This window comes from Lampetra planeri, chromosome 25 (assembly GCF_965212315.1).
Source record: "Lampetra planeri chromosome 25, kcLamPlan1.2.h2, whole genome shotgun sequence".
NCBI classification, from domain to species: domain Eukaryota; kingdom Metazoa; phylum Chordata; class Hyperoartia; order Petromyzontiformes; family Petromyzontidae; genus Lampetra; species Lampetra planeri.
Genome location: NC_136131.1, coordinates 8,645,135 through 8,669,663, shown reverse-complemented (window position 1 = coordinate 8,669,663; position 24,529 = coordinate 8,645,135). Strand labels below are relative to the sequence as shown.

Here is a 24,529-nt window from a genome sequence, read left to right as displayed (position 1 = left end):
AGCGATGCAATGCCACCCCCCTCCTCCCGTGCCACATCATGGCCCTGGAAGGTGATGTTACAGAACTACTGCCGAATTCGCCTCTCCCCCCCCTCCCTCGGGGGCTGTCCCACACACCCTGCAGGTGCCTTCGAGGACTTCGTGCTTTGCAGAGCGGTGGGACGGAGACGGAAGGAGAGGGACGGGGAGGGGCGGGTACCCCCAGCGCCGTGACCACGCCGTGACAGAGGGAGAGACCACGCGTGGTGAGTGGAGGGGACGCGTGGAGCTCAAAGCGTGGATGGCGTGGGTCATGGTGCCAGGAATTCAATGCCCTTTCCTGCACCCATCACCACCCCCGACCTCCACCCCATGTCCAATTTTGCATTTTAGTAACTTATGTGTAGCCCTGCGTGTCTATCTCTCTATCTGTGTGTCTATCTCTCTATCTGTGTGTCTCTCTCTCTCTCTATCTGTGTGTCTCTCTCTCTATCTGCGTGTATCTCTCTCTATCTGCGTGTCTATCTCTCTATATGTGTGTCTATCTCTCTATCTGCGTGTCTATCTCTCTATCTGTGTGTCTCTCTCTCTATCTGTGTGTCTCTCTCTCTATCTGCGTGTTTATCTCTCTATCTGCGTGTCTATCTCTCTATCTGCGTGTCTATCTCTCTATCTGCGTGTCTATCTCTCTATCTGCGTGTCTATCTCTTTATATGTGTGTCTATCTCTCTATCTGTGTGTCTATCTCTCTATCTGCGTGTCTATCTCTCTATCTGTGTGTCTATCTCTCTATCTGTGTGTCTATCTCCGTGTCTGTCTGGCTGTCCGCCAGCCGGGTTGCTCAGCGTGAGAGCGAGCGGCGCACAATCGGAAGGTTAGGAGTTCAAGCCCTGCTACGGGGAGGTGTTGGGGGGGGGGTGAGGGGGGGACTTAACTCACCATTACTCCAGGGTCGATAAAACAAGTAACACTGTGGGTAAGGCAACGGTGGTTGTCGTATGGATGGCAGTTCACCAATCGCAGCGGCCTAACTGCAGTGCCTGATATTGCCGCCTCCCACCAACTTGGGGGGGGGGGAGTCGTAAAGCCACCGAATTTCTGGGAGGCTCAACCAGGACACATGGTGGCTACGAACGGTGCGAAAGAAGTTCAACATACGTACATACAGCCGATCCCCAATGTGTTTTCTGGTCGTGCCACGGCGTGTGCTGTTCGGTACGGTGCTCGACTTTTCGCCCCACGTGCCGGGAGCTCCTTGAGGAAATGAATTCAACACAGCGGAGAGACACGCTCGCGGTGACCCGTTCTGGGGGTGCACAATTTCGGCAGCATTGGGTTCAACGCAAGGAAACCTCTGGACCGGTTTGAACGCAGAGTGTCAGGCTTGCTTTGAACCGAGCCTTAAATACATGCCAACCCCACCCACTGCCCAGGTAGCTCCACCCACTGCCCAGGTAGCTCCACCCACTGCTCAGGTAGCTCCGCCCACTGCCCAGGTAGCTCCGCCCACTGCCCAGGTAGCTCCGCCCACTGCTCAGGTAGCTCCGCCCACTGCTCAGGTAGCTCCGCCCACTGCTCAGGTAGCTCCGCCCACTGCTCAGGTACCTCCGCCCACTGTCCAGGTAGCTCCGCCCACTGCTCAGGTAGCTCCGCCCACTGCCCAGGTAGCTCCGCCCACTGCCCAGGTAGCTCCGCCCACTGCCCAGGTAGCTCCGCCCGCTGCTCGGGTAGCTCCGCCCACTGCTCAGGGAACCCCGACCACTGCCCAGGTAACTCCGCCTACTGCTTGGGTAGCTCTGCCCACTGCCCAGGTAGCTCCGCTCACTGCCAAAGTAGCTCCGCCCACTGCCCAGGTAGCTCCGCCCACTGCCCAGGTAGCTCCGCCCACTGCCCAGGTAGCTCCGCCCACTGCCAAAGTAGCTCAGCCCACTGCCAAAGTAGCTCCGCCCACTGCCCAGGTAGCTCCGCCCACTGCCCAGGTAACTGCACACATTTCCCGCATCATGAGTCGAGCGTGAAGCCAGAACATTTGAAACCGGAGACAAAAATAAAGCCTCAGGGGACACCAGAAGAGTCGGAACTGCCCCGGCCGGAACAGAACATGTGCTCTCTCTTTAGAGATGGTGGGGGGCGTGATGGAGAGGGAGGGAGGGGGCACGGGGAGGGCTCGAGTCGAGGTCGAGCCCCCCCCCCCCCGCGTGTTTACGGAACGCTGCGTGCGGCACGCTCGGAGCGCGTGCGGTCGATGATGATCCAGCGGTGACGAAACACGGGGACGACGACCTTTACACCCGGGAGCTCCCTTCCTGCTGGTCACTCGCTACAGCCTGCCCCTGCTGCAGCCTGCCCCTGCTGCAGCCTGCCCCTGCTGCAGCCTGCCCCTGCTGCAGCCTGCCCCTGCTGCAGCCTGCCCCTGCTGCAGCCTGCCCCTGCTGCAGCCTGCCCCTGCTGCAGCCTGCCCCTGCTGCAGCCTGCCCCTGCTACAGCCTGTCTGTCAGTCTATCCCCCTCCATCTCCATCCATCCGTCTATCCATCTGACTATCGATCGTTCCGTTTTTCCTGTCCTATCTACCGTCACCACGCCCCTGTCCTTCTCTCAGCGCTCGTAAACACGGACGGGTGCCAGGCCTGGGTCACGGTGTGCATAACAATTCTCCCCGGCACGCGGTGCTTTGTGTGGCGTTGGTGGTGGTGCTGGTGGTGGCGGTGCAATTGCGCGTGGAAGATGCACGAGGGGCGTGGGGAGAGGAGATATTTCGGTTGTGGGGGGGAGGTGGGGTGCGGGGGGGGGGTAACAACAACAGCAGGTGGATGTTGGTACAGCTTGCTATCCCCACCCGTTGCGGACATTTGTGAAAAAGAGCTTCATAGCTCATCGGATTCCTCCAGTCCAAATATTCTGATTCAAAGGTTGCATCGCACCTAAACCTCACCCCCACCCCAGGGGTCACGATCCCAAGGCTGCCCAGGGGCATTGTGACCCATGCTCCAATCCTTAGCGGTAAAGGTCGCACCCTTTGCCGCGCGAGGTCATTAACGTCACGCCGATGTCAAAGCGGCCGCGTCACCGCCGCGCACATGATTCAGTCCGCCCCCCCCCCCCGCTCGCTTGCCTGGCCCGAAAAAAGCCGAGGACGGTCGCCTGCGGAGGTGGAGTAAAGAAAAATAGAACGCTTTGATGTGCTGCCCCACGAGTCCCGTAATCAGCAGGCCGCTCGCAGCCAGGCCTGGAGTTGGGAGCAGGCGGTGGGGGGGGGGGTTAAGTGGGGACATTTGTACTACAGGGAGCACAACTCACGAACGATGGAGCCCCAGGAAAAAAATAAATACGCTCGCAGTTATTAAGTAGCACTCTGTATTTATACTAACATTTTAATCTGAATGACGGTAACAATACTGCCTTGATTATTTGCTGGTTTATCAGGTTTTTCGTTTTAATTCAGACCTGCAGATCTTCCCCAACCTGATACAGATTCAAAGTCCGAGTGAGCGTTGAGGCATTGGTTGTCATCTCCCGTTTACTGCCCTGAGTCAGGGGTGGAAATTCCATGTTCCTCTGGCAGAGAGGGCGAGTCTCTGTTGGACTTCCCGAAAAAAAAAAGTTATACGAATTTTTATCGACCCCGGAGGGCTGATGGGCTGAGTGAACCGCTCCAAGCTGCATGTCATTCCGAAGACAGCCGGCTGCCGAGTGCATCTATAAATTATTTAAAACTATAAACTATTTTTATTCTACGAGGTGAGGCCCACTGAGCTATACGGCTCTTTTCCAGAAGCGACCTGGCCACAAATGATAGCTCAACGAAGAAGTGGCTTATCACGTGGACACTTATAGCAGCAGCCAAATACTCCAAACGCACGTTTCTAAATGCGGAGGGAAAACCGAAAGGACCGAAGGACCCGGAGAAAAATCCACACGACCACGGGGAGAGAGGCACGCAAATTCCAAATATACAGCAGCAGGCGTCAGGGTCGCGATGGAATCCACGACCTCCTGTATACCAGGCGAGGTAGTTAACATCTCCTAACCACCGTGATGATGATGAGAGAGAGAGACACGCAAACTCCAAATATACAGCAGCAGGCGTCAGGGTCGGGATCGAACCCACGACCTCCTGTACACCAGGCGAGGTAGTTAACATCTCCTAGCCACCGTGATGATGATGATGAGAGAGAGAGACACGCAAACTCCAAATATACAGCAGCAGCAGGCGTCAGGGTCGGGATCGAACCCACGACCTCCTGCACACCAGGCGAGGTAGTTAACATCTCCTAGCCACCGTGGCGCCCGACACTTGAAGGGACGCTTGTGGCGATCCGAGAGCTCGACCTCCGCGGAGACGGAGCGACGGGATCGGTCCACGTGCAGGAGGCGAGACGGATCGCGACGGCGCAGGGATGCGAGTGTCGGTGAGGCAGCATCGGTAGGCTTTCATCCAGCAGTGGGTAGACCACGGCCGATACTGCTGATGATGACATGACGGGCGGTGGGGGTAGCTATACTGCACGTGGCTGTCTGTAAGCATCCAGCACTGTGGAGACAGCAGCGAGGGGGTGGTGGATCACCGCAACGATGTTGTGAATCTCGCTTCCCGTGGGCGGCGAAGAGGTGACCTGGCTAGCCAGGAGGTGGTGGGTACAGCAAGTGGACTTATCGCCAGCTGTCTCCATCTGTACGGCGATACAGCGTTGCCCCCTCGTGCAAGGCGTGGGTTTTCACACGGGTGCTCCGATTTCCTGCCCACGTGTCTAATCAACACAGCTCATTAATCGGCGGAAAACGTCTTAAAAATAGAAAATAAAACATTTCAGCACGATCCTCCTGAACAGGAGCCCCGTGACTCAGTGTGGGTTTCCTGGATAACGAAAACAAATATTCATCGCAGCAATGTATAATATACCCCACTCCTCCACCCCTTCCCACCACCTCCACTCCTACGTGATTTTCATCCTCGCAACATCACCGCTGTCCTCCCCCGTTACCGCCCATCTCCACCCACCACCACCACCCCCATCCCCATCTCAGACACCCACGCACATTTCAGATGTTGCCAGTCGGCTCCTTTCATCGGGCCTGACAGTGTAATGGGTCAATTATTACATCACGACCACAGAGTCGATCACCCGGCATTGATGAGGAGCCTGGATAACGCGGTGGTGGATGTGTTGCACGGAGAGGGGTGGGTGGCTAAGTGACTGGCTGGGGCTGTGTTGTGGATATGTGGGTGGGTTGGTGGGTAGGTGGATGGGCTGTTGGCTGGGTGGGTGGATGACTGGGTGGGTGGGTGGCTTGGCTGGGTGGGTGGCTTGGCTGGGTGAGTGGCTGAGTGGCTGGGTGGGTGGGTGGCTGGGTGGGTGGCTGGGTGGGTGGATGGTTGGCTTTGCTAGGTGAGTGGCTGGGTGGGTGGCTGGGTGGGTAGCTGGGTGGGTGGCTGGGTGGGTGGGTGGATGGGTGGCTTGGCTAGGTGAGTGGCTGGGTGGGTAGCTGGGTGGGTGGGTGGCTGGGTGGGTGAGTGGCTGGGTGGGTGGCTTGGCTGGGTGGATGGGTGGCTGGGTGGGTGGCTGGGTGGGTGGCTTGGCTGGGTGGCTGGGTGGGTGGGTGGCTAAGTGGATGGCTGGGTTGGTGTTGTGGATGTTGCTGGGTGGCTGAGTGATTTGGTATTCAGCCTGTATTTGGATGGTTCTGGCCTGGTGACAGGATGGGTTGCTGGGTTGGTGACTATGTTGTAGATGTTGCTGGGTGACTGGATGGGTGGGCAGCTGGCTGGGTAGATTGGTGGCTGGGTGGGTGGGTGACTTGGTGGCTGAGTGGCTTGGTGGGGTGGGAGTTGTGAATGTTGTGGATGGTTTTAGCCGCATGGGTTACAGGTTGGGTGGGTGGGTTACTGTGTGGCTGGATGGTGGATGTTCTGGATAATCCTGACTGGGTAGGTGAGTGGGTGAGTTATTGGGTAGGTAGGTGAGTTATTGAGTAGGTGGGTGGCTGAGCTCCTGGGTAGGTGGGTGGGGTGAGTTACTGGGTAGATGGGTGGGTGAGGTACGGGGTAGGTGGGTGGGTGAGGTACTGGGTAGGTGGGTGGGTGAGCTACTGGGTAGGTGAGTGGGGTGAGTTACTGGGTGGGTGGGTGAGTTATTGGGTGGGTGGGTGAGTTATTGGGTGGGTGAGGTACGGGGTAGATGGGTGGGTGAGGTACTGGGTAGGTGGGTGGGTGAGCTCCTGGGTAGGTGAGTGGGGTGAGGTACTGGGTGGGTGGGTGGGTGAGGGGATGCTTGGATGGCTTCTGGATGGTGGAGTGACTGGGTGACTATTTTGGATGTTGCTGGCTGGGTGGTTATGGATCTGCCTCCTCTTCCTCCGCCCTCCCCTTTCCCCCATTCAATTGTAATGTTGCCGGGCGGTGGATGGTTTGACATGTAAAATGCAGAAAACATTAGTACAGTATCACTGCGTCTCCCCTCTCCCTTACCTCTCCACTCTCTAACTCAACCTCACCATTTCTCTCTATCTCGTTCAGTTGCTGCATATTTTCCTCTCTCCAACTCTAATCTCACTTTAATCCGTATCTATCCCATGACCAGCTTCTATATCTCCCCTTCTCTCTCCAGTATCTCCATTGTCTCTTTCGTCTCTCCCCCTTCCTCCCTTCCCCCTCTCACTCGCTCGCAATCGCTGTCTCGTTCTCACGCACAGGGCACAGTCTGCAAACACGCGCGCAGCTTTCACACGATTAAAAAGAAACTGTAACGATCACATTCTTGGGTTTTTTTGGTAAAGTCACGTAGGTAAAAAATTAAAATTAATAAAAGTAAAATAAAATAACAATCACGACGTTTCGGAAGCAACACAAGCCTCCGTCTTCACGTGGAACCGTCACAGCACGCTCGCTGTATCAAGTAAATAACGATCATCGCTACTATCGAGGCCGTTGGGACCAAATCTTCCAGGGGGTCTTGGGGTCTCCCCCCCCCCCCCCCAGAAAAAAAAAATCTCAATTTGAAACGAATTTCCTGCCATTTGCTGCCTAAAATGTAAAAAAATTCACTAACACACAGGATGGACTTTTTATTTATTTTTTACAATAATGTCTAATAGTGTATTGTATTACATTGCTCTGTTTTTTTACCTTTTCCTGTTTCATTGTATGTAACGGCAGAGATTAGGGATTAATAAAGTACAACCATAACCACAATCATATAAACAGAAATCTATTTTATAGCAATATATTGGGGGTGACATTTTGAGCATATTTGAATATTGGTTTGGGGGATGTGTCCCCCCCAATATATATTATCACTACGGCCTTGGCTACTACTATTATCAGTAGTAGTAGAATCATCCCCCCCACTACTACTGCTGCTACCCACCCTCGCTGCTCGTCACTCGGTGTTGCTCTCAGCGGTCGGCCCACGCTGATGGCGGAGTGGCAGCCCAGGGCAGAGAACGCTCCGCCCTAAGGGCGCCTCCACCGCGGAGATGGAGCCACGGATGAAACCAGCCCGGGTTGTTTACGTCGCAGACATGCGAGAGATGGAGACGGCCTGGGGGTGAGGGGAGGTGGTGGGGGGGGGGGGGGTCCTTCATCCAGCAGTGGATTGATCATGGTTGGTGGTGATGATGATGACGACCTTTGCTAACGGAGTGGTTTCAAGATATGGGGGTGTACAACGATGGGGTGACGTGTGGGGGGGGGGGGGGTCAGGGTTTCACGGGGGGAGTGGAGGGGGCGATCGGGGGGGGGGAGTGGAGGGGGGTGGGTTATGTCCTGGAGCCATGTGAGTTTTGCAGCAGCAATCAACCCGTATCTGTCAGGCTGAGTTGAAGGCATTTTGACATTTTAAAAAATCAGCGGCATTAAACACTCGCCCCCCCCCTATTTTACTAAGCTACCGACTCGTCTGCGAGCTTCCCCGCGATGTTCCCTTGTCCTCCTCGTACGTGCGGTGTTCTCCAGGGTGGTGAGTGGGGGAGGGGGAACCCCTGATGACTAGTCCCATGCACAGGTATAAACACACACACATGGTACCTCCCAAGCCAATCGGAGGTAGTGGCACCGCGGTGGCTATGAGATGTTAATTACCTCGCCTGGTATACAGGAGGCCGTGGGTTCGATCCTGATCCTGACGCCTGTATATTTGGAGTTTGTGGTGACTATTTCCCCGTGGTCGCGCGTAATTTCCTCCAGGTCCTCCGTTTGTTTTCCCTCCACATTTAGTATTAACGTCACGCGTTTAAAGTATTTGGCTGCTGCACATTTCCACACGACGATAAAGCCACCGACGTTGAGCTGTCCTTTGAGATGACCAGGTCGCTTCTGACAAAAGGGCTAAGTAGCTTGGTGGGCCTTACCTGGCAAAATAAAAGAAATAGACTCGTTTATAGAATGCGAATGTAGCCGTCATTGCGTCGTGGGCAAAATCTAAAGGAGGCTGCCAGACCGCCAATAAAACACAGGAGGGGATGGAATTTGAGAAATGCTGAACCGAGCCAATCAAGGTGGCGTTTTCCAAGGAATCGTTTCAGCCCAAATTTGTCAATCCACCTGCAGCCGGATGAGAGCCTCCGCGTGCAGTCGACGGTCTTTGGTCATACTTCACCGCGCCGGTCAGTGCGGTTATTGGTGAAACGGAGGCGGCGTGCGGTGCACCCTGGGGCAGAGGTCGCAACCGGGTACCCGATACCCGTACCCTACCCGATACCCGGCTATCCGTACCCGGTCGGGTACGGGTACGGGTAGCCGTTTGCGACCCTGGTGCGGCCGGGTACGGTTACGGGTAAGGAATCAAAACCCGTTTGCGACCTCTGCCCTGGGGTAACGCCGTGGCCAGGGGCAAAAAAAATTGAACTCGGGGTCGCCAGGTTGATAGGTGCAAGTCCGCTAACCGCTGCGCCACTGCTCCGAACCACCGTGGCTGTAAAGAACCCCAAAATTACGAAGCCTGAAACGTTGCCTACGAACACGTTTTTTTCTTACCTTTAAGCCCACAGTGTTATTGTCGAGAGTGGGGAGGTTTGTTGTTAATTCTGCTTGTGCACCACTCACTGAGAACGCAGAAGCAGCATAGAAAGAGAAAATAATAAATTAAATAATAGCATACGACGTTTCGATTGCAACACAAGCAATCATCGTTGTGTTGCAATCGAAACGTCGCATGCTATTATTTAATTTATTATTTTCTCCTCTTGGTTCTTTCGGTAAAGTCACGTAGAAGGGAAATAATAAAAATAAAACATTACTGACTATTATTATTTTATTATGTCCCTTCTACGTGACTTGAAATAAAAATAATGTATTATTATTATTATTATTTTATTATTTCCCTTCTACGTGACTTTACCGAAAGAGCCAAAGAGTAATCCCTGCAGTCACGAAAGCGCCAAATCAAGTTATCACCAGAACGTTTATCCAATTCGGGGTTCAATTGGCAAACTCGCCGGACTGCCGTGCCGGGCAGCCGCTAATCGCTCTCCCGCGACGCGAGCGCTCTTCACTCCGCGCCACAAATCGCGAACGCGGCCGAATGAGAGCTCGCATGGAGCGGTGATGGGGAGCAGCGTCACGCGCTCGCATGCACGGGGCGGAGGACTGTGGAGCCCGCAGTGAGAAACGATGATGGTGATGGTGGTGATGGTGGTGATGGTGGTGATGGTGGTGATGATTCTGGTGATGATGGTGATGGTGGTGATGATGGTGGTGACGATGGTGGTGATGATGGTGATGGTGGTGATGGTGGTGATGATGGTGATGGTGGTGATGATGGTGATGATGGTGGTGATGATGGTGGTGATGATGGTGATGGTGGTGATGATGGTGGTGATGATGGTGATGGTGGTGATGATGGTGATGATGGTGGTGATGATGGTGGTGATGATGGTGATGGTGGTGATGTTGGTGATGATGGTGGTGATGATGGTGGTGATGATGGTGGTGATGATGGTGATGGTGGTGATGATGGTGGTGATGATGGTGGTGATGATGATGGTGATGGTGGTGATGATGATGATGGTGGTGATGATGGTGGTGATGATGGTGATGGTGGTGATGATGATGGTGGTGGTGTTGACGATGGTTATGATCTTGGTGTTGATGGTGGTGATGATAATGTATCTTGAACTTTTTTCGCACCGTACGTAGCCAACCATACTAATAACTGTGGTGGTGGTCATTCATGATGATGAAGATGGTGGTGATGATAACGAATGAAGTTAATGCTGCAGCATCCGTGATGATGATGGTAATACCAGTCGTAAAGATCAGTATGATGATTATTATCATCATCATACGAGTCATATAAAAGTGATGGTGATGATGATGCTGCTGCAAGGGTCTTGACGATGTCGATTTTGAAGAGGCCGCCCCGTGCCCTTGGGAGTGACCTTCCTCCTCCCCACGAGGCTCCGATGATCGCCAGGTCACGGCCGCCACTGTGGATTTATCCAGCGCTGCCACGTGACTTCCAGGGGTTACAAACGAAAGATGTCACTTTATTTTCACCGCACAAAAGATGTCCCTCTCTCTCCCTCCTTCTCTCTCCCTCCCCCTCTCACTCCCCACTCTCCCCCTCGCCCTCTCCCTCCCGTCTCTCTCCCCGCCCCTCTCGCTCCCTCCCCCTTCCTCCTAGCGCTCTGACACCGGCCCAGTGAATGTTTTGAGCGTTCTGCCAAAAAAACAAATCCCGGTGTCTTCCCCTTGTCTGCTGTGTTCTAGCGTGCTGTCTGATTCCACTCGTAAAGTGCCCCTCCCCCCCTGCCCCTCCCATGCTCCCCCCCATGCTCCCCATTAGCTGCCTCTCGTCCTATGTCCCAAGCCATGGGGGTCCTGTAAACCCGTGTCTGCTGGGCTGCTTCCCCATCTATCAATGTCATGTCCCCATGTTCCATGTCTCGTGTTCCAAGTATTCAAGTGTAATGTTCCGTTGTGAGGTCTCGTGTTGCCTGTGTCAACACTCCCAAGTTCCGTGTGCGTCAGGTGCGATGTGGATCGCGTGTGTCCCTGTAATCCTGCGTGCGTCCGCGATAAATCCATCCTCTACGCTCATCCCCTCGGCACTTACACCGCAGAGAAATTAAACCCACCACGGTGGAGTTAACAAAGGTTATTAAACTCATTTGACCAGGTTAAGGCTCATTGAGCTGTGTAGTTATTGTTCAGAAGCCACCTGGCCACAAATGATAGCTCAACGAAGTGTAAATGTATAGCAGCCAAATACTCTAGAAACGTACATTTCTAAATGTGGAGGGAAAATCCGGAGGACCCGGACGAAAATCTACGCGACCACGGGGAGAACATGCAAACTCCAAATATACAGCAGGCGTCAGGGTCGGGATCGAACTCATGACCTCCTGCATACCAGGCGAGGTAGTTAACATCTCGCCACCACGGCATATTTTTTTTATTTCGCTTGTTTGCTACTGGAAAGCCTAACGAGTCTCAAGACTCCATATTCAGGAGGGTCCTGCCCAGTTTGTCGCGGTCGGGGGCGATGATGTTACGATGTGAGGATGATGGCGATGATGTTACGATGTGAGGATGATGGCGATGATGTTACGATGTGAAATGGCAGCTCTGTAATTTGCGGTGCAAATTTGTTCGGCCAATACCGGTTACAATGTATGGGATTTTAATTAACATTCAATGCAACGACGCTAATTGGTTGTTGGCTTTATTATTATTTTTTTTACCAGAAGTATTTTATTGGAAGAAAATAAAAAGGCCCGGGGAAGGTTACAGCGTTACGGTGAGACGGTGTTGCGTGGTGGGGGGCAAAGCGGAATGGGGTAACCTCAACAGGTAGAGCTGGAGTCCTACACTCACAAGGTGTGTGGCGGGGGGTGGGGGGGGTTCACGCTACGAGTGGAAGAGACGCGGTGGAGAGGCGCTAACGGCCAGGGGACGGCAGCCTGCGGCTTCTGGAGCCGCGTGCGGCGGCTCTTTAAGGACTGCCCCTTCGTTTGACGGGAGTTTATCAAGGGCCACGACCGTCTCGTATTCATCACGCGGCGCTTGAAATATTGACGATTAGTTTGACCGATTCCGAAGACAAAAACAAGGCTGCTCTTGCTATTTCGGTTGCCGACCCCTGCGCGAACCGATTATGTCATATGCGCAACTTATGTAGGACCCACGTGGAGCCCGAGTTGTATTGTTAGAGGAGGAAACGCGCACGAGAGTACCCCCGACACGGACACGGAGAGATTTAAATCATCTCGCTTTGTGAGCGCGCGCGCGTGTCCCCCGCTTCATCGTGGTCCACACTCCCCGCGGCCAGGTCCCCCTACGGAGCTCGGTTCAACTCCAGGCGCGCGACCCGGGGCAGATCGTCGCCGTTGGCCACTGGGCGAACCTCGAGCGGGGGCCTACCCTCTAGGTCGGCTCGGCACGAAACGAGCGCCGGCTGCGGCGATGCGGGCAACGTCCGCACGAGAGGGACGAGGTCGCTGGTAGCGCCGACCGCACCGGGCTCCGTGGGTCTCCGGCGAACGTCGCTCGCCCCAACGTCCTCCACCACGTGGGAGCTTCGTTCGATTTTTTCATTTTCCACGCGTGCGCGAGCGCGCGGTTTCTTGTTTTCTTAATCGCGATTAATGTATTATTGTTGTTGCCGTCGTTGTATTACTCAACAAGCCGCAGACGACATCAGCTCGTTTGATCTGAGCTCGCGTTCATTTCTGAGAAAAATCATCGGCCAACGCGCGGCCGATGACAGAGTTTGCAATGGCCGTGGTTGCGCGCGGGGAGAAAAGGCAACTGCCCGGTCAGTGACCGATGGGAGTGGCCGGCCAGGGACGTGGCCGTTGGGATGTGGAGAGGCGTTGCGGTTCAGGGGGGCAGCACGACTCCGTGCCAGACTCCTCTTCCGCCCGCGCGTAGAACGACACCGCATCACCGCAACGCTCCGGGTCGCTCCGATGGCTCCCCGTCGATTCGGTGCCGGAATCAGTATCGCACTCAACGTCTCGCGCCGTGCCTCGCGTTTCCCTCTCTGGTCTCACTTCGCTCTGCTCCACGCACTCTCCTACCTCCCATCTCACTCTACTCCCCTCCACGCACTCTCCTGCCTCTCCCCTCTCATCTCACTCTACTCCCCTCCATGCATCTCTCATTCTCCTCTGCTGCCCCCACAGTCTGGAACTTCCTCCCCCCCCCCCCATCCCCCTGTGCTGTAGACTCCCTGCCCCTGTTCAAATCCAGATACCAGGACGTCCATGTACGTGAAATCGCACAAACCGAGCCTGCTTAAAGCGAGGTAACCCTATGCTCACATTGAAAGCCGTGTAGGCACATAGAGACATATAGACTCACACAGAGATCCATAGACTCACATGGAGGCCCATAGATTCACATAGAGATCCAAAGACTCACATGGAGACCCAGACTAACATTGAGACCCATAGACTCACAAAGAGATCCACAGACTCACATGGAGGCCCACAGACCTACATATAGACCCAAAGACTCACATAGAGACCCACAGACCCACATAGAGACCCACAGACCCACACAGAGATCCACAGACTCACATGGAGGCCCACAGACCTACATAGAGACCCAAAGACCCACATGGAGACCCACAGCCCCACATAGAGACCCACAGACTCACATAGAGGCCTCTGGCTGCCTTCTGCTGTCTATAAAACAAACTCTCTTTGTGTTCAACATCTGGAGATGCGGCCGCGTTGCGCCGCTACGATTAGTTCCACGTTGCATTGCAAGTCGTACGTGCCGTTTCATCCGCGGTGTCTTCGCCTCCGATGCTCGCGTGGTCCCCTCTGCACCCCCGTGGGTCCCCATGGGGTCCTGCTTACGGGGACCCAGAAGGGGGCGCAGGGGGGCGCCCCCCCCCTGGCGTGAAACCGATCCGCTGCGCTATCTCAAGGCGCACAGGGAGTTGTGGTTTCCTGGAGCTGTTTTGCTGCTGCCGGTCAAGGGGCCCCGGTTAACGGTCACTCGCGTTTGATAGCAGCGGTGGTGGTGTTGGTGGTGGGGGTGTTGGTGGTGGTGTTGGTGGTGGTGTTGGTGGTGGTGGTGTTGGTGGTGGTGTTGGTGGTGGTGTTGGTGGTGTTGGTGGTGGTGTTGTTGTTGGTGGTGTTGGTGGTGTTGTTGTTGGTGTTGGTGGTGGTGTTGGTGGTGGTGGTGTTGGTGGTGGTGTTGGTGGTAGTGGTGTTGTTGGTGTTGGTGGGGGTGATGTTGGTGGTGGGGGTGGTGGTGGTGGTGTTGGTGGTGGGGGTGGTATTGGTGGTGTTGGTGGTGATGGTGTTGGTGGTGTTGGTGGTGGGGGTGGTGCTGGTGGTGTTGGTGGTGGTGTTGGTGGTGGTGTTGGTGGTGGTGTTGGTGGTGTTGGTGGTGGTGTTGGTGGTGTGGGTGGTGGTGGTGTTGGTGGTGGTGTTGGTGGTGGTGTTGGTGGTGGTGTTGGTGGTGTTGGTGGTGGTGGTGTTGGTGGTGGTGGTGTTGGTGGTGTTGGTGGTGGTGGTGTTGGTGGTGGTGTTGAAAATAAATAATAATCGACGACAGGGGGGAGGGGATGGGTTGACGAATGTGTTGAGTGTTGTTGTTGTTGTACCACTGCCGATGCAGGAGTAGCAGCATCACCAAATAATGTGTTTGTGATGTTTGTTTTCCATGTTTAGTTATATAGTTTGTTTAGTTTGTTTTCCTTCCCCGCAGCTCCGATTAGCGGCGCGGTTGGCTTCTTGCGGTGCAAAACAAATTCAACATACACGCAGTGTGGAAAATAAGAATAGGTTTTAGCCTTTTCTGTTAAGATGTTCAAACAGCAAGTAGAAGCCTCTTGCAAGGAATCAAGTTCGCGTTAACCACACGCGGTGCTGGTGAGCATACTAACAAAACATGCTCTGATACTATTTGATGCATTGTCTTTGAAACTGATTGTCCTCCCCAAAGGACAGCAGCCTTCTGTATGACCCTGGTGAGACTCGGTCCTAAAGAAGGGTGTCCCCCCACCCTCCCCTCCCCACAAAGCCCCTCCCCACCCTCCCCACCCAGCCCCTCCCCACCCTCCTCTCTCCACCCAGCCCCACTCCTCCCATTTTTGGATGCACGACGGACGGACGGACACAATAATCCCCTGTGGGCTGGTGGAACCAGGAGGTTCCTACCAGTGATGCACATTCTCATTCTGATATATACATGCATCTGGCACACCACCAGGGATAGTGCCCTGCTCGCTGCAGAGCTCAGCCGGTGCGGGGTGGGCTGGATTCGGCCGGTCCAAATGGAAAATAAAAATAAAATGAACATTATTTTAGAAAATGTCAACCGCTCGTTTTCAATCTTACGTTCTCCGTAGCCGTTCACGGCACTGGATTGATATTAATTCGTATTTCATTTCGTTACAAATTGGATGCAGTGACATTTGATAATTGCAAAGCAATCTGCATAGGGGGCAAAAGTAATAATAATAATACTTAATTAAAAAAAATACGCATTATAATATTACGTGCAACAAACGTGCAGCCCCCTGTCTTGGTGGCATGGTCGTGAAAAGTGAGCACTGGGGAGACAAAGGTGGCTGGGTGCGAGTGGAGCCTTGATGCGTTTGCTGGAGAGAGGCCCGCAGAGTCTCATCCAGCAGTGGATTGGCAAGGGCGCTGTGTGTGCGCACACACGTGGGCAGCGCGCCACGCAACTAACCCGGCAAGCCGAGTTCGATTCCCACGTAGACAACACGTGTTTGTCTACATGCTGTGTTACGTGTGTGTGCGTGTGCTGGATAACACCAGCGACGATTATCGTGAACTGGTCCTGGGCCACCCCTAGGTCGACTCAGCCTCGAATGAGTCACCTGGCGCGGCGTGTAAACATCGCGACTGGGGAGACAAAGGCGGCCGGCCGTGGTGCTTGCCACCCACCCCCCCTCGTGGCGCCGTGCCGGCCTTCGTTGGTGCTCGCTAACAGCACTTGCCCCTACAGTCTGTGGCGTCGATCTTCCGTCGTGGCGAGAAGACGCGGAGCGGTGGCGCGGCCGCCCCGACTTCGCGTCGATCCTCTGTGCGGGAGATTTCGTTTCGTTGTTGTTGTTGTCGTTGTTGTTGTTGTCGTTGTTGTTGTCGTTGTTGTTACCACCGCCGCCGCTGCTGCTGCTGCGAGATTTAAAGGTCACGCAGCAAGGTCGCGATCGCGCCACTGAATACCCATGAGACTTGGCAATGTGTGATGTGTGTGTGCAGTTGGAAGTGTGTGTGGTTGTCTGTGTGTGTGGTGGTGTGTGGTTGTGTGTGGTGGTGTGTGTGTACGTGTGTGTAGTGTGTGGTGGTGTGTCTGTGTGTGTGTGATGTGTGTGTGCAGTTGGGAGTGTGTGTGGTGGTGTGTCAGTGCGTGTGTGTAGGGTGTGGTGGTGTGTCTGTGCGTGTGTGTAGGGTGTGGTGGTGTGTCTGTGTGTGTGTGTGGTAGTGTGTGTGAGGTGGTGTGTGGTTGTGTGTGTAGGGTGGTGTGTCTGTGCGTGTGTGTAGGGTGTGGTGGTGTGCCTGTGTGCAGTTGGGAGTGTGTGTGGTGGTGTGCAGTTGGGAGTGTGTGTGGTGGTGTGTCTGTGCGTGTGTGTAGGGTGTGGTGGTGTGTCTGTGTGCAGTTGGGAGTGTGTGTGGTGGTGTGTCTGTGCGTGTGTGTAGGGTGTGGTGGTGTGTCTGTGTGTGTGTGATGTGTGTGTGCAGTTGGGAGTGTGTGTGGTGGTGTGTCTGTGCGTGTGTGTAGGGTGTGGTGGTGTGTTTGTAAGTGTGAGGTGGTGTGTGGTTGTGTGTGTGTGGTGGTGTGTCTGTACGTGTGAGGTGGTGTGTGTCTGTGCGTGTGTGTAGTGTGTGTGTGGTAGTGTGTCTGTGTGTGTGGTGGTGTGTGAGGTGGTGTGTGCGCGTGTGTAGTGTGTCTGTCTGCATGTGCGTGGTGTGTCTGTGCATGTGTGATAGTGTGTGCGTGTGTGTTGAATGTGTAAAGAGCGGTGGTGCAGCGGTTAGCGCGCTGCGCTACGAACCTGGCCACCCGGGTTCGATTCCCGCTCACTGCCAACACCAACAGTGACGATTATTTGAACCGGTCCTGGGCATCTCCTAGGTCGACTCAGCCTCAAATGAGTACCTGGTGCGCTGTGTAAACATCGCCACTAGGGAGAAAAAGGCGGCCGGGCGTGGTGTTAGCCACCCACCCACTCGTGTGCCGTGCCGCCTTCATAGGTGCTCGCTAACAGCACTTGCCCCAACACTCTGTTTCAGGCTATACGGGGGATCTTTATCTTTGGCGATGTGTGTGCGCACATGTTTGTGGGAGAGAGGAGCTGCGGTGCCTTGCACGGCCGCTACATTGACTACAACCTCTGCCGTCTGGGCTCGATTCCAGGTCAAAACTCCAGCAGCATCGAAATAAATCCGGATGGCTCTCGATCCGAAAGGCTGCGAGTTCAATTCCTTTTGTTGGTAAGTCGACAGCGGCTGTCCTTCGCAAAGACTGGGCCCCATCATAGATACGTGTAATTTCCTCCATCGGCTCAGGCCTGTGAACATAAGATGTGCGGCAAATCACTTTGGTTTATTTACACAGGATAACCCGTAGGTGATGTTTATTTTGCTGACGATTGCTCAGTTTCATGAGGGTTTGGCTTCGTTGTCGGATGAAACTGAAGGTGTCGGGAGGGAAAACTTCCACGCCATGCGTACAGGTGTGGGTGACACTCGGAGCTCCCGCACAGATGGGTTCAATCTGCAGTTCAGGTCGTAGCGATACAAATCGAGGGCGCCACGGTAGCTAGGATATGTTAACTACCTCGCCTGGTATACAGGAGGTCGTGGGTTCGATCCCGACCCTGACGCTTGCATATTTGGAGTTTGCGGTGTCTCTCTCTCCCCGTGGCCACGTGGATTTTTCTCCGAGTCCTCCGATTTTTTTCAGCGCCGCATTTAGAATCATGTGATTCAGAGTAATTTGGCTGCTATACATTTCTCCGTGATGAGCCACTTCGTTGAGCTATGATTTGTGGCCAGGTGACTTCTGAAAAAGATCTACACAGCTCGGTTTGCCTTAACCTGGTAAAATAAAAAGAGTTTAGTTTTAGAATCGAGTCGGTTCCACCCATAGGGTCCCCGGTGTCCGTCCGTCTGTTGCCGTATCACCGAATCCGGCGGGTCGGATTGAAATAGAATATTTTAATATTTTAAACTCTCTCTCTCTCTCCTTCTCGCTTATTGCGAAAATCGATGGCGCGTGTTAATGGATCGCATGCCGCGCGGCATCCATTCGTCACGCGCCGACTGCGTGTCAGCAAACCCAGAAAGTCTGCCCGGGCGGCTCAAGCGCACGGCAGGCTCTCTCTGTAAGGTGCCTCCCTGTCGAGCGGAGCGCTCTGACACGTCGTGGTTCCGAAGTGGATTTCGTGGAAGCAGAGTGGGACCTCGAGGGGGGACCAGGAATTTAGTCTCATTTGCAAGAGCGGAGCCGGTGGGGGGGGGGGGCGAGGGGGCTGTCACTGAAATGTCAAAATCAAAACCAAAGCAACACACTGTTGTTGTTGTTGTTGTCACGTGCGGAGTGAAAAGGCACAACAAACGATTGCGTCGTCGCACGAGCAATCGGACACGTGGCGCGGAGCGGTGGCCGTGTGAGCAGAGGAATTGCGGGGCAATTGCAGGGGAATTGCAGGTTTGCAGCTTTGCCTGGAACAGACAGCGGTGGGCTCTGGACGGTGCATAACAGCAGATGCCTTCTGATATCCCAGGGATTAGCAGAAACCTCCCCTCCCCACTCATTTTACCCCTCCTCCACCCCCGACTCCTCCACCTCCTCCTCCTCCTCTCGAGCAAATTGACTGTCGTGTTCGCTTGTCTTCATTCAACTCAGGAAGTAATTTATGTCTGTGTGCGTCTGTCTCTATTCGTGTGTGTATGTTTGTTTATGCGCGTTGTGTGTAATGCTATGTTGTGTTGTGGAGGTATTGTGTGTAGTATGCGTGTTGTGTGGTGTTTGCGCGGTGTGCGTTGTGGTGTGTGGTGTGTGTAATGTACGTTGTGTGTTGTTGTGTGTGTTGTTGTGTGTGTGTGTGTGTTGTGTGCGTGGTGTGTGTTGTTGTGCGTGTTGTTGTTGTGTGTGTGTTGTTGTGTGTGGTTGTTAGTTTGTTACGCTTTGGAGCCAGCTGGCCAGGATTGTGCAAAACTTGGCCCCCGACTCTTCACCCAGGCAACTCGAGAAGACAGACCACGCGTTTTATAACCTAACACACAAACTAACAATAACATACGTGTTGTGTGCGTGTGGTTTATGTGTGCGTGTGTGTCGTGTGTGCTGGCCAACACCAGCAACGATGATATCTGAACCGGTCCTGGGATTCCCCTAGGTAGACTCAGCCTCAAATGAGTACCTAGTGTGGCGGTGTAGTAGTGTAGTAAACATCGCCACAGGGGGGGGGGGGGGGTCTAGGGCCGGGCGTGGTGCCGGCCACCCACCCCGCTTCGTGCGTCGTGCCCGGCCTCCAGATGCACTGCTGCTGCTACTCGCTAAACACAGCACTTGCCCCAACCGTCTGCTAAGGCTACGCTGGGTGGGGGGGGATCTTTGTCTTTGTGTGCGCGCCCCGGCAGACGGAGCGATGAATAAGCTGCGGCAGAGTCTGCGCAGGAAGAAGGAGAACTACGTGCCGGAGGCGAGCCGCCCGCACCAGTGGCAGGCGGACGAGGAGGCGGTGAGGCGCGGCCACTGCAACTTCCCCGTCAAGGTGAGGCCCGCGGTGGCTCCGTCAAGGTGAGGCCCGCGGTGGCCCCGTCAAGGTGAAGCCCGCGGTGGCCCTGTCAAGGTGAGGCCCGTGGTGGCCTTGTCAAGGTGAGGCCCGTGGTGGCCTTGTCAAGGTGAGGCCCGCGGTGGCCTTGTCAAGGTGAGGCCCGCGGTGGCCCCGTCAAGGTGAGGCCCGCGGTGGCCCTGTCAAGGTGAGGCCCGTGGTGGCCTTGTCAAGGTGAGGCCCGTGGTGGCCTTGTCAAGGTGAGGCCCGCGGTGGCCCTGTCAAGGTGAGGCCCGCGGTGGCCCTGTCAAGGTGAGGCCCGTGGTGGCCTTGTCAAGGTGAGGCCCGCGGTGGCCTTGTCAAAGTGAGGCCCGCGGTGGCCCCGTCAAGGTGAGGCTCGCGGTGGCCCTGTCAAGGTGAGGCCCGTGGTGGCCTTGTCAAGGTGAGGCCCGTGGTGGCCTTGTCAAGGTGAGGCCCGTGGTGGCCTTGTCAAGGTGAGGCCCGCGGTGGCCTTGTCAAGGTGAGGCCCGTGGTGGCCTTGTCAAGGTGAGGCCCGCGGTGGCCCCGTCAAGGTGAGGCCCGCGGTGGCCCCGTCAAGGTGAGGCCCGCGGTGGCCCTGTCAAGGTGAGGCCCGTGGTGGCCTTGTCAAGGTGAGGCCCGCGGTGGCCCCGTCAAGGTGAGGCCCGCGGTGGCCCCGTCAAGGTGAGGCCCGCGGTGGCCCCGTCAAGGTGAGGCCCGCGGTGGCCCTGTCAAGGTGAGGCCCGCGGTGGCCTTGTCAAGGTGAGGCCCGTGTTGGCCTTGTCAAGGTGAGGCCCGTGTTGGCCTTGTCAAGGTGAGGCCCGCGGTGGCCTTGTCAAGGTGAGGCCCGTGGTGGCCTTGTCAAGGTGAGGCCCGTGGTGGCCTTGTCAAGGTGAGGCCCGTGGTGGCCTTGTCAAGGTGAGGCCCGAGGTGGCCTTGTCAAGGTGAGGCCCGCGGTGGTCCTGTCAAGGTGAGGCCCGCGGTGTCCCCGTCAAGGTGAGGCCCGTGGTGGCCCTGTCAAGGTGAGGCCCATGGTGGCCCTGTCAAGGTGAGGCCCGCGGTGGCCTTGTCAAGGTGAGGCCCGTGGTGGCCCTGTCAAGGTGAGGCCCGTGGTGGCCCTGTCAAGGTGAGGCCCGTGGTGGCCTTGTCAAGGTGAGGCCCGCGGTGGCCTTGTCAAGGTGAGGCCCGTGGTGGCCCTGTCAAGGTGAGGCCCGTGGTGGCCCTGTCAAGGTGAGGCCCGCGGTGGCCCTGTCAAGGTGAGGCCCGTGGTGGCCCTGTCAAGGTGAGGCCCGTGGTGGCCCTGTCAAGGTGAGGCCCGTGGTGGCCCTGTCAAGGTGAGGCCCGCGGTGGCCCTGTCAAGGTGAGGCTCGCGCTGATGGCCCGGAGTGCAGTGGTCGTGGCGGCACTGAGAGGCCGTGAGTGCTTGCTGGTGGTGGTGGTGGTGGTTATGTTGGCGTGCTGCGCTACGAACCCGCCGACCCGAGTTCGATTCCCGCTGTCAACACCATTGACGATTATCTTAACCGGTCCTGGGCCTCCCCTAGGTCAACTCAGCCTCAAATGACTACCTGATGCGGTGTGTAAGCATCGCTACTCAGGAGACAAAGGCGACCGTGCGTGGTGGTGGCCACCCCACCCCCTCGTGTGCCGTGCCGGCCTTCATAGGTGCTCGCTGTGCCCCGCACTTGCCCCGAGGAGTGCGTGCGCAAAGGCTCTTGCGGAGGGGCTCCTTTGTCTTTGTCCGTTCGCTACGGGCGGTCACGTGGCACAAAAGGGGCGCTGTCCAGGATCCACGCGGTGTGGGCCGTACGTGCCACACACACGGGGGTGTTGCGTGACACACACACGGGGTGTTGCGTGACACACACACGGGGGTGTTGCGTGCCACACACACGGGGTGTTGCGTGACACACACACGGGGTGTTGCGTGCCACACACACGGGGGTGTTGCGTGCCACACACACGGGGGTGTTGCGTGCCACACACACGGGGTGTTGCGTGCCACACACACGGGGGTGTTGCGTGACACACACACGGGGTGTTGCGTGCCACACACACGGGGGTGTTGCGTGACACACACACGGGGGTGTTGCGTGACACACACACGGGGGTGTTGCGTGCCACACACACGGGGTGTTGCGTGCCACACACACGGGGTGTTGCGTGACACACACACGGGGGTGTTGCGTGCCACACACACGGGGTGTTGCGTGACACACACACGGGGGTGTTGCGTGCCACACACACGGGGTGTTGCGTGCCACACACACGGGGTGTTGCGTGCCACACACACGGGGTGTTGCGTGACACACACACGGGGGTGTTGCGTGACACACACACGGGGGTGTTGCGTGACACACACACGGGGTGTTGCGTGCCACACACACGGGGTGTTGCGTGCCACACACACGGGGTGTTGCGTGACACACACACGGGGGTGTTGCGTGACACACACACGGGGGTGTTGCGTGCCACACACACGGGGTGTTGCGTGCCACACACACGGGGTGTTGCGTGCCACACACACGGGGTGTTGCGTGACACACACACGGGGGTGTTGCGTGCCACACACACGGGGTGTTGCGTGACACACACACGGGGGTGTTGCGTGACACACACACGGGGTGTTGCGTGCCACACACACGGGGTGTTGCGTGACACACACACGGGGGTGTTGCGTGCCACACACACGGGGTGTTGCGTGACACACACACGGGGTGTTGCGTGCCACACACACGGGGGTGTTGCGTGCCACACACACGGGGTGTTGCGTGACACACACACGGGGTGTTGCGTGACACACACACGGGGGTGTTGCGTGACACACACACGGGGGTGTTGCGTGCCACACACACGGGGTGTTGCGTGCCACACACACGGGGTGTTGCGTGCCACACACACGGGGGTGTTGCGTGCCACACACACGGGGGTGTTGCGTGCCACACACACGGGGTGTTGCGTGCCACACACACGGGGTGTTGCGTGCCACACACACGGGGTGTTGCGTGCCACACACACGGGGGTGTTGCGTGCCACACACACGGGGGTGTTGCGTGCCACACACACGGGGTGTTGCGTGACACACACACGGGGTGTTGCGTGCCACACACACGGGGTGTTGCGTGACACACACACGGGGTGTTGCGTGACACACACACGGGGGTGTTGCGTGCCACACACACGGGGTGTTGCGTGCCACACACACGGGGTGTTGCGTGACACACACACGGGGTGTTGCGTGCCACACACACGGGGGTGTTGCGTGCCACACACACGGGGTGTTGCGTGCCACACACACGGGGGTGTTGCGTGCCACACACACGGGGTGTTGCGTGACACACACACGGGGTGTTGCGTGCCACACACACGGGGTGTTGCGTGACACACACACGGGGTGTTGCGTGCCACACACACGGGGTGTTGCGTGACACACACACGGGGTGTTGCGTGCCACACACACGGGGGTGTTGCGTGCCACACACACGGGGTGTTGCGTGACACACACACGGGGTGTTGCGTGCCACACACACGGGGTGTTGCGTGACACACACACGGGGTGTTGCGTGACACACACACGGGGTGTTGCGTGACACACACACGGGGTGTTGCGTGACACACACACGGGGTGTTGCGTGCCACACACACGGGGTGTTGCGTGACACACACACGGGGTGTTGCGTGACACACACACGGGGGTGTTGCGTGCCACACACACGGGGTGTTGCGTGCCACACACACGGGGTGTTGCGTGACACACACACGGGGTGTTGCGTGCCACACACACGGGGTGTTGCGTGCCACACACACGGGGTGTTGCGTGACACACACACGGGGTGTTGCGTGACACACACACGGGGTGTTGCGTGACACACACACGGGGTGTTGCGTGCCACACACACGGGGTGTTGCGTGACACACACACGGGGTGTTGCGTGACACACACACGGGGTGTTGCGTGCCACACACACGGGGTGTTGCGTGACACACACACGGGGGTGTTGCGTGCCACACACACGGGGTGTTGCGTGCCACACACACGGGGTGTTGCGTGACACACACACGGGGGTGTTGCGTGCCACACACACGGGGTGTTGCGTGACACACACACGGGGGTGTTGCGTGACACACACACGGGGTGTTGCGTGCCACACACACGGGGGTGTTGCGTGACGCTGCGGCTCTACCGATTGAAACCCGAAGAGAAAAGAGCCGGAGAGTAGCGGGCATCCCGTGTGAAATAAAACCGCTCGCGCGTGAAATTGCTCCGAAATTCCGTGGCGCCCTGTTTGTGTGGTGTGTGGGTGGTGTCTGTTGTGTGTGTTGTGTGTGGGTGGTGTCTGTTGTGTGTGTTGTGTGGCTGGTGTGTGTGTGTGTGGTGTCTGTTGTGTGGGTTGTGTGGCTGGTGTGTGTGTGTGATGTGTGTGGGTGGTGTCTGTTGTGTGTGTTGTGTGGCTGGTGTGGTGTGTGTGGTGTCTGTTGTGTGGGTTGTGTGGGTGGTGTGTGTGTGTGTGATGTGTGTGGGTGGTGTCTGTTGTGTGTGTTGTGTGGCTGGTGTGGTGTGTGTGGTGTCTGTTGTGTGGGTTGTGTGGGTGGTGTGTGTGTGTGTGATGTGTGTGGGTGGTGTCTGTTGTGTGTGTTGTGTGGCTGGTGTGGTGTGTGTGGTGTCTGTTGTGTGGGTTGTGTGGGTGGTGTGTGTGTGTGTGATGTGTGTGGGTGGTGTCTGTTGTGTGTGTTGTGTGGCTGGTGTGGTGTGTGTGGTGTCTGTTGTGTGGGTTGTGTGGGTGGTGTGTGTGTGTGTGATGTGTGTGGGTGGTGTCTGTTGTG

The 24,529-nt window shown here is 56.4% G+C and overlaps 1 protein-coding gene across 2 annotated transcripts in view; it reads left to right on the top strand.

Moving 5' to 3' along the window:
- Positions 1-24,529, top strand: part of LOC144727406 (numb-like protein) — a 41,711-nt gene that overhangs the window by 4,675 nt on the left and 12,507 nt on the right. For both annotated transcript variants that reach the window (XM_078606204.1, XM_078606203.1), the window contains exons 2-3: positions 125-245; positions 19,554-19,687. In XM_078606204.1, the coding sequence (XP_078462330.1) occupies positions 19,562-19,687 (126 nt within the window). In that variant the 5' untranslated portion in view covers positions 125-245; positions 19,554-19,561. The remainder of the gene's footprint in view (positions 1-124; positions 246-19,553; positions 19,688-24,529) is intronic.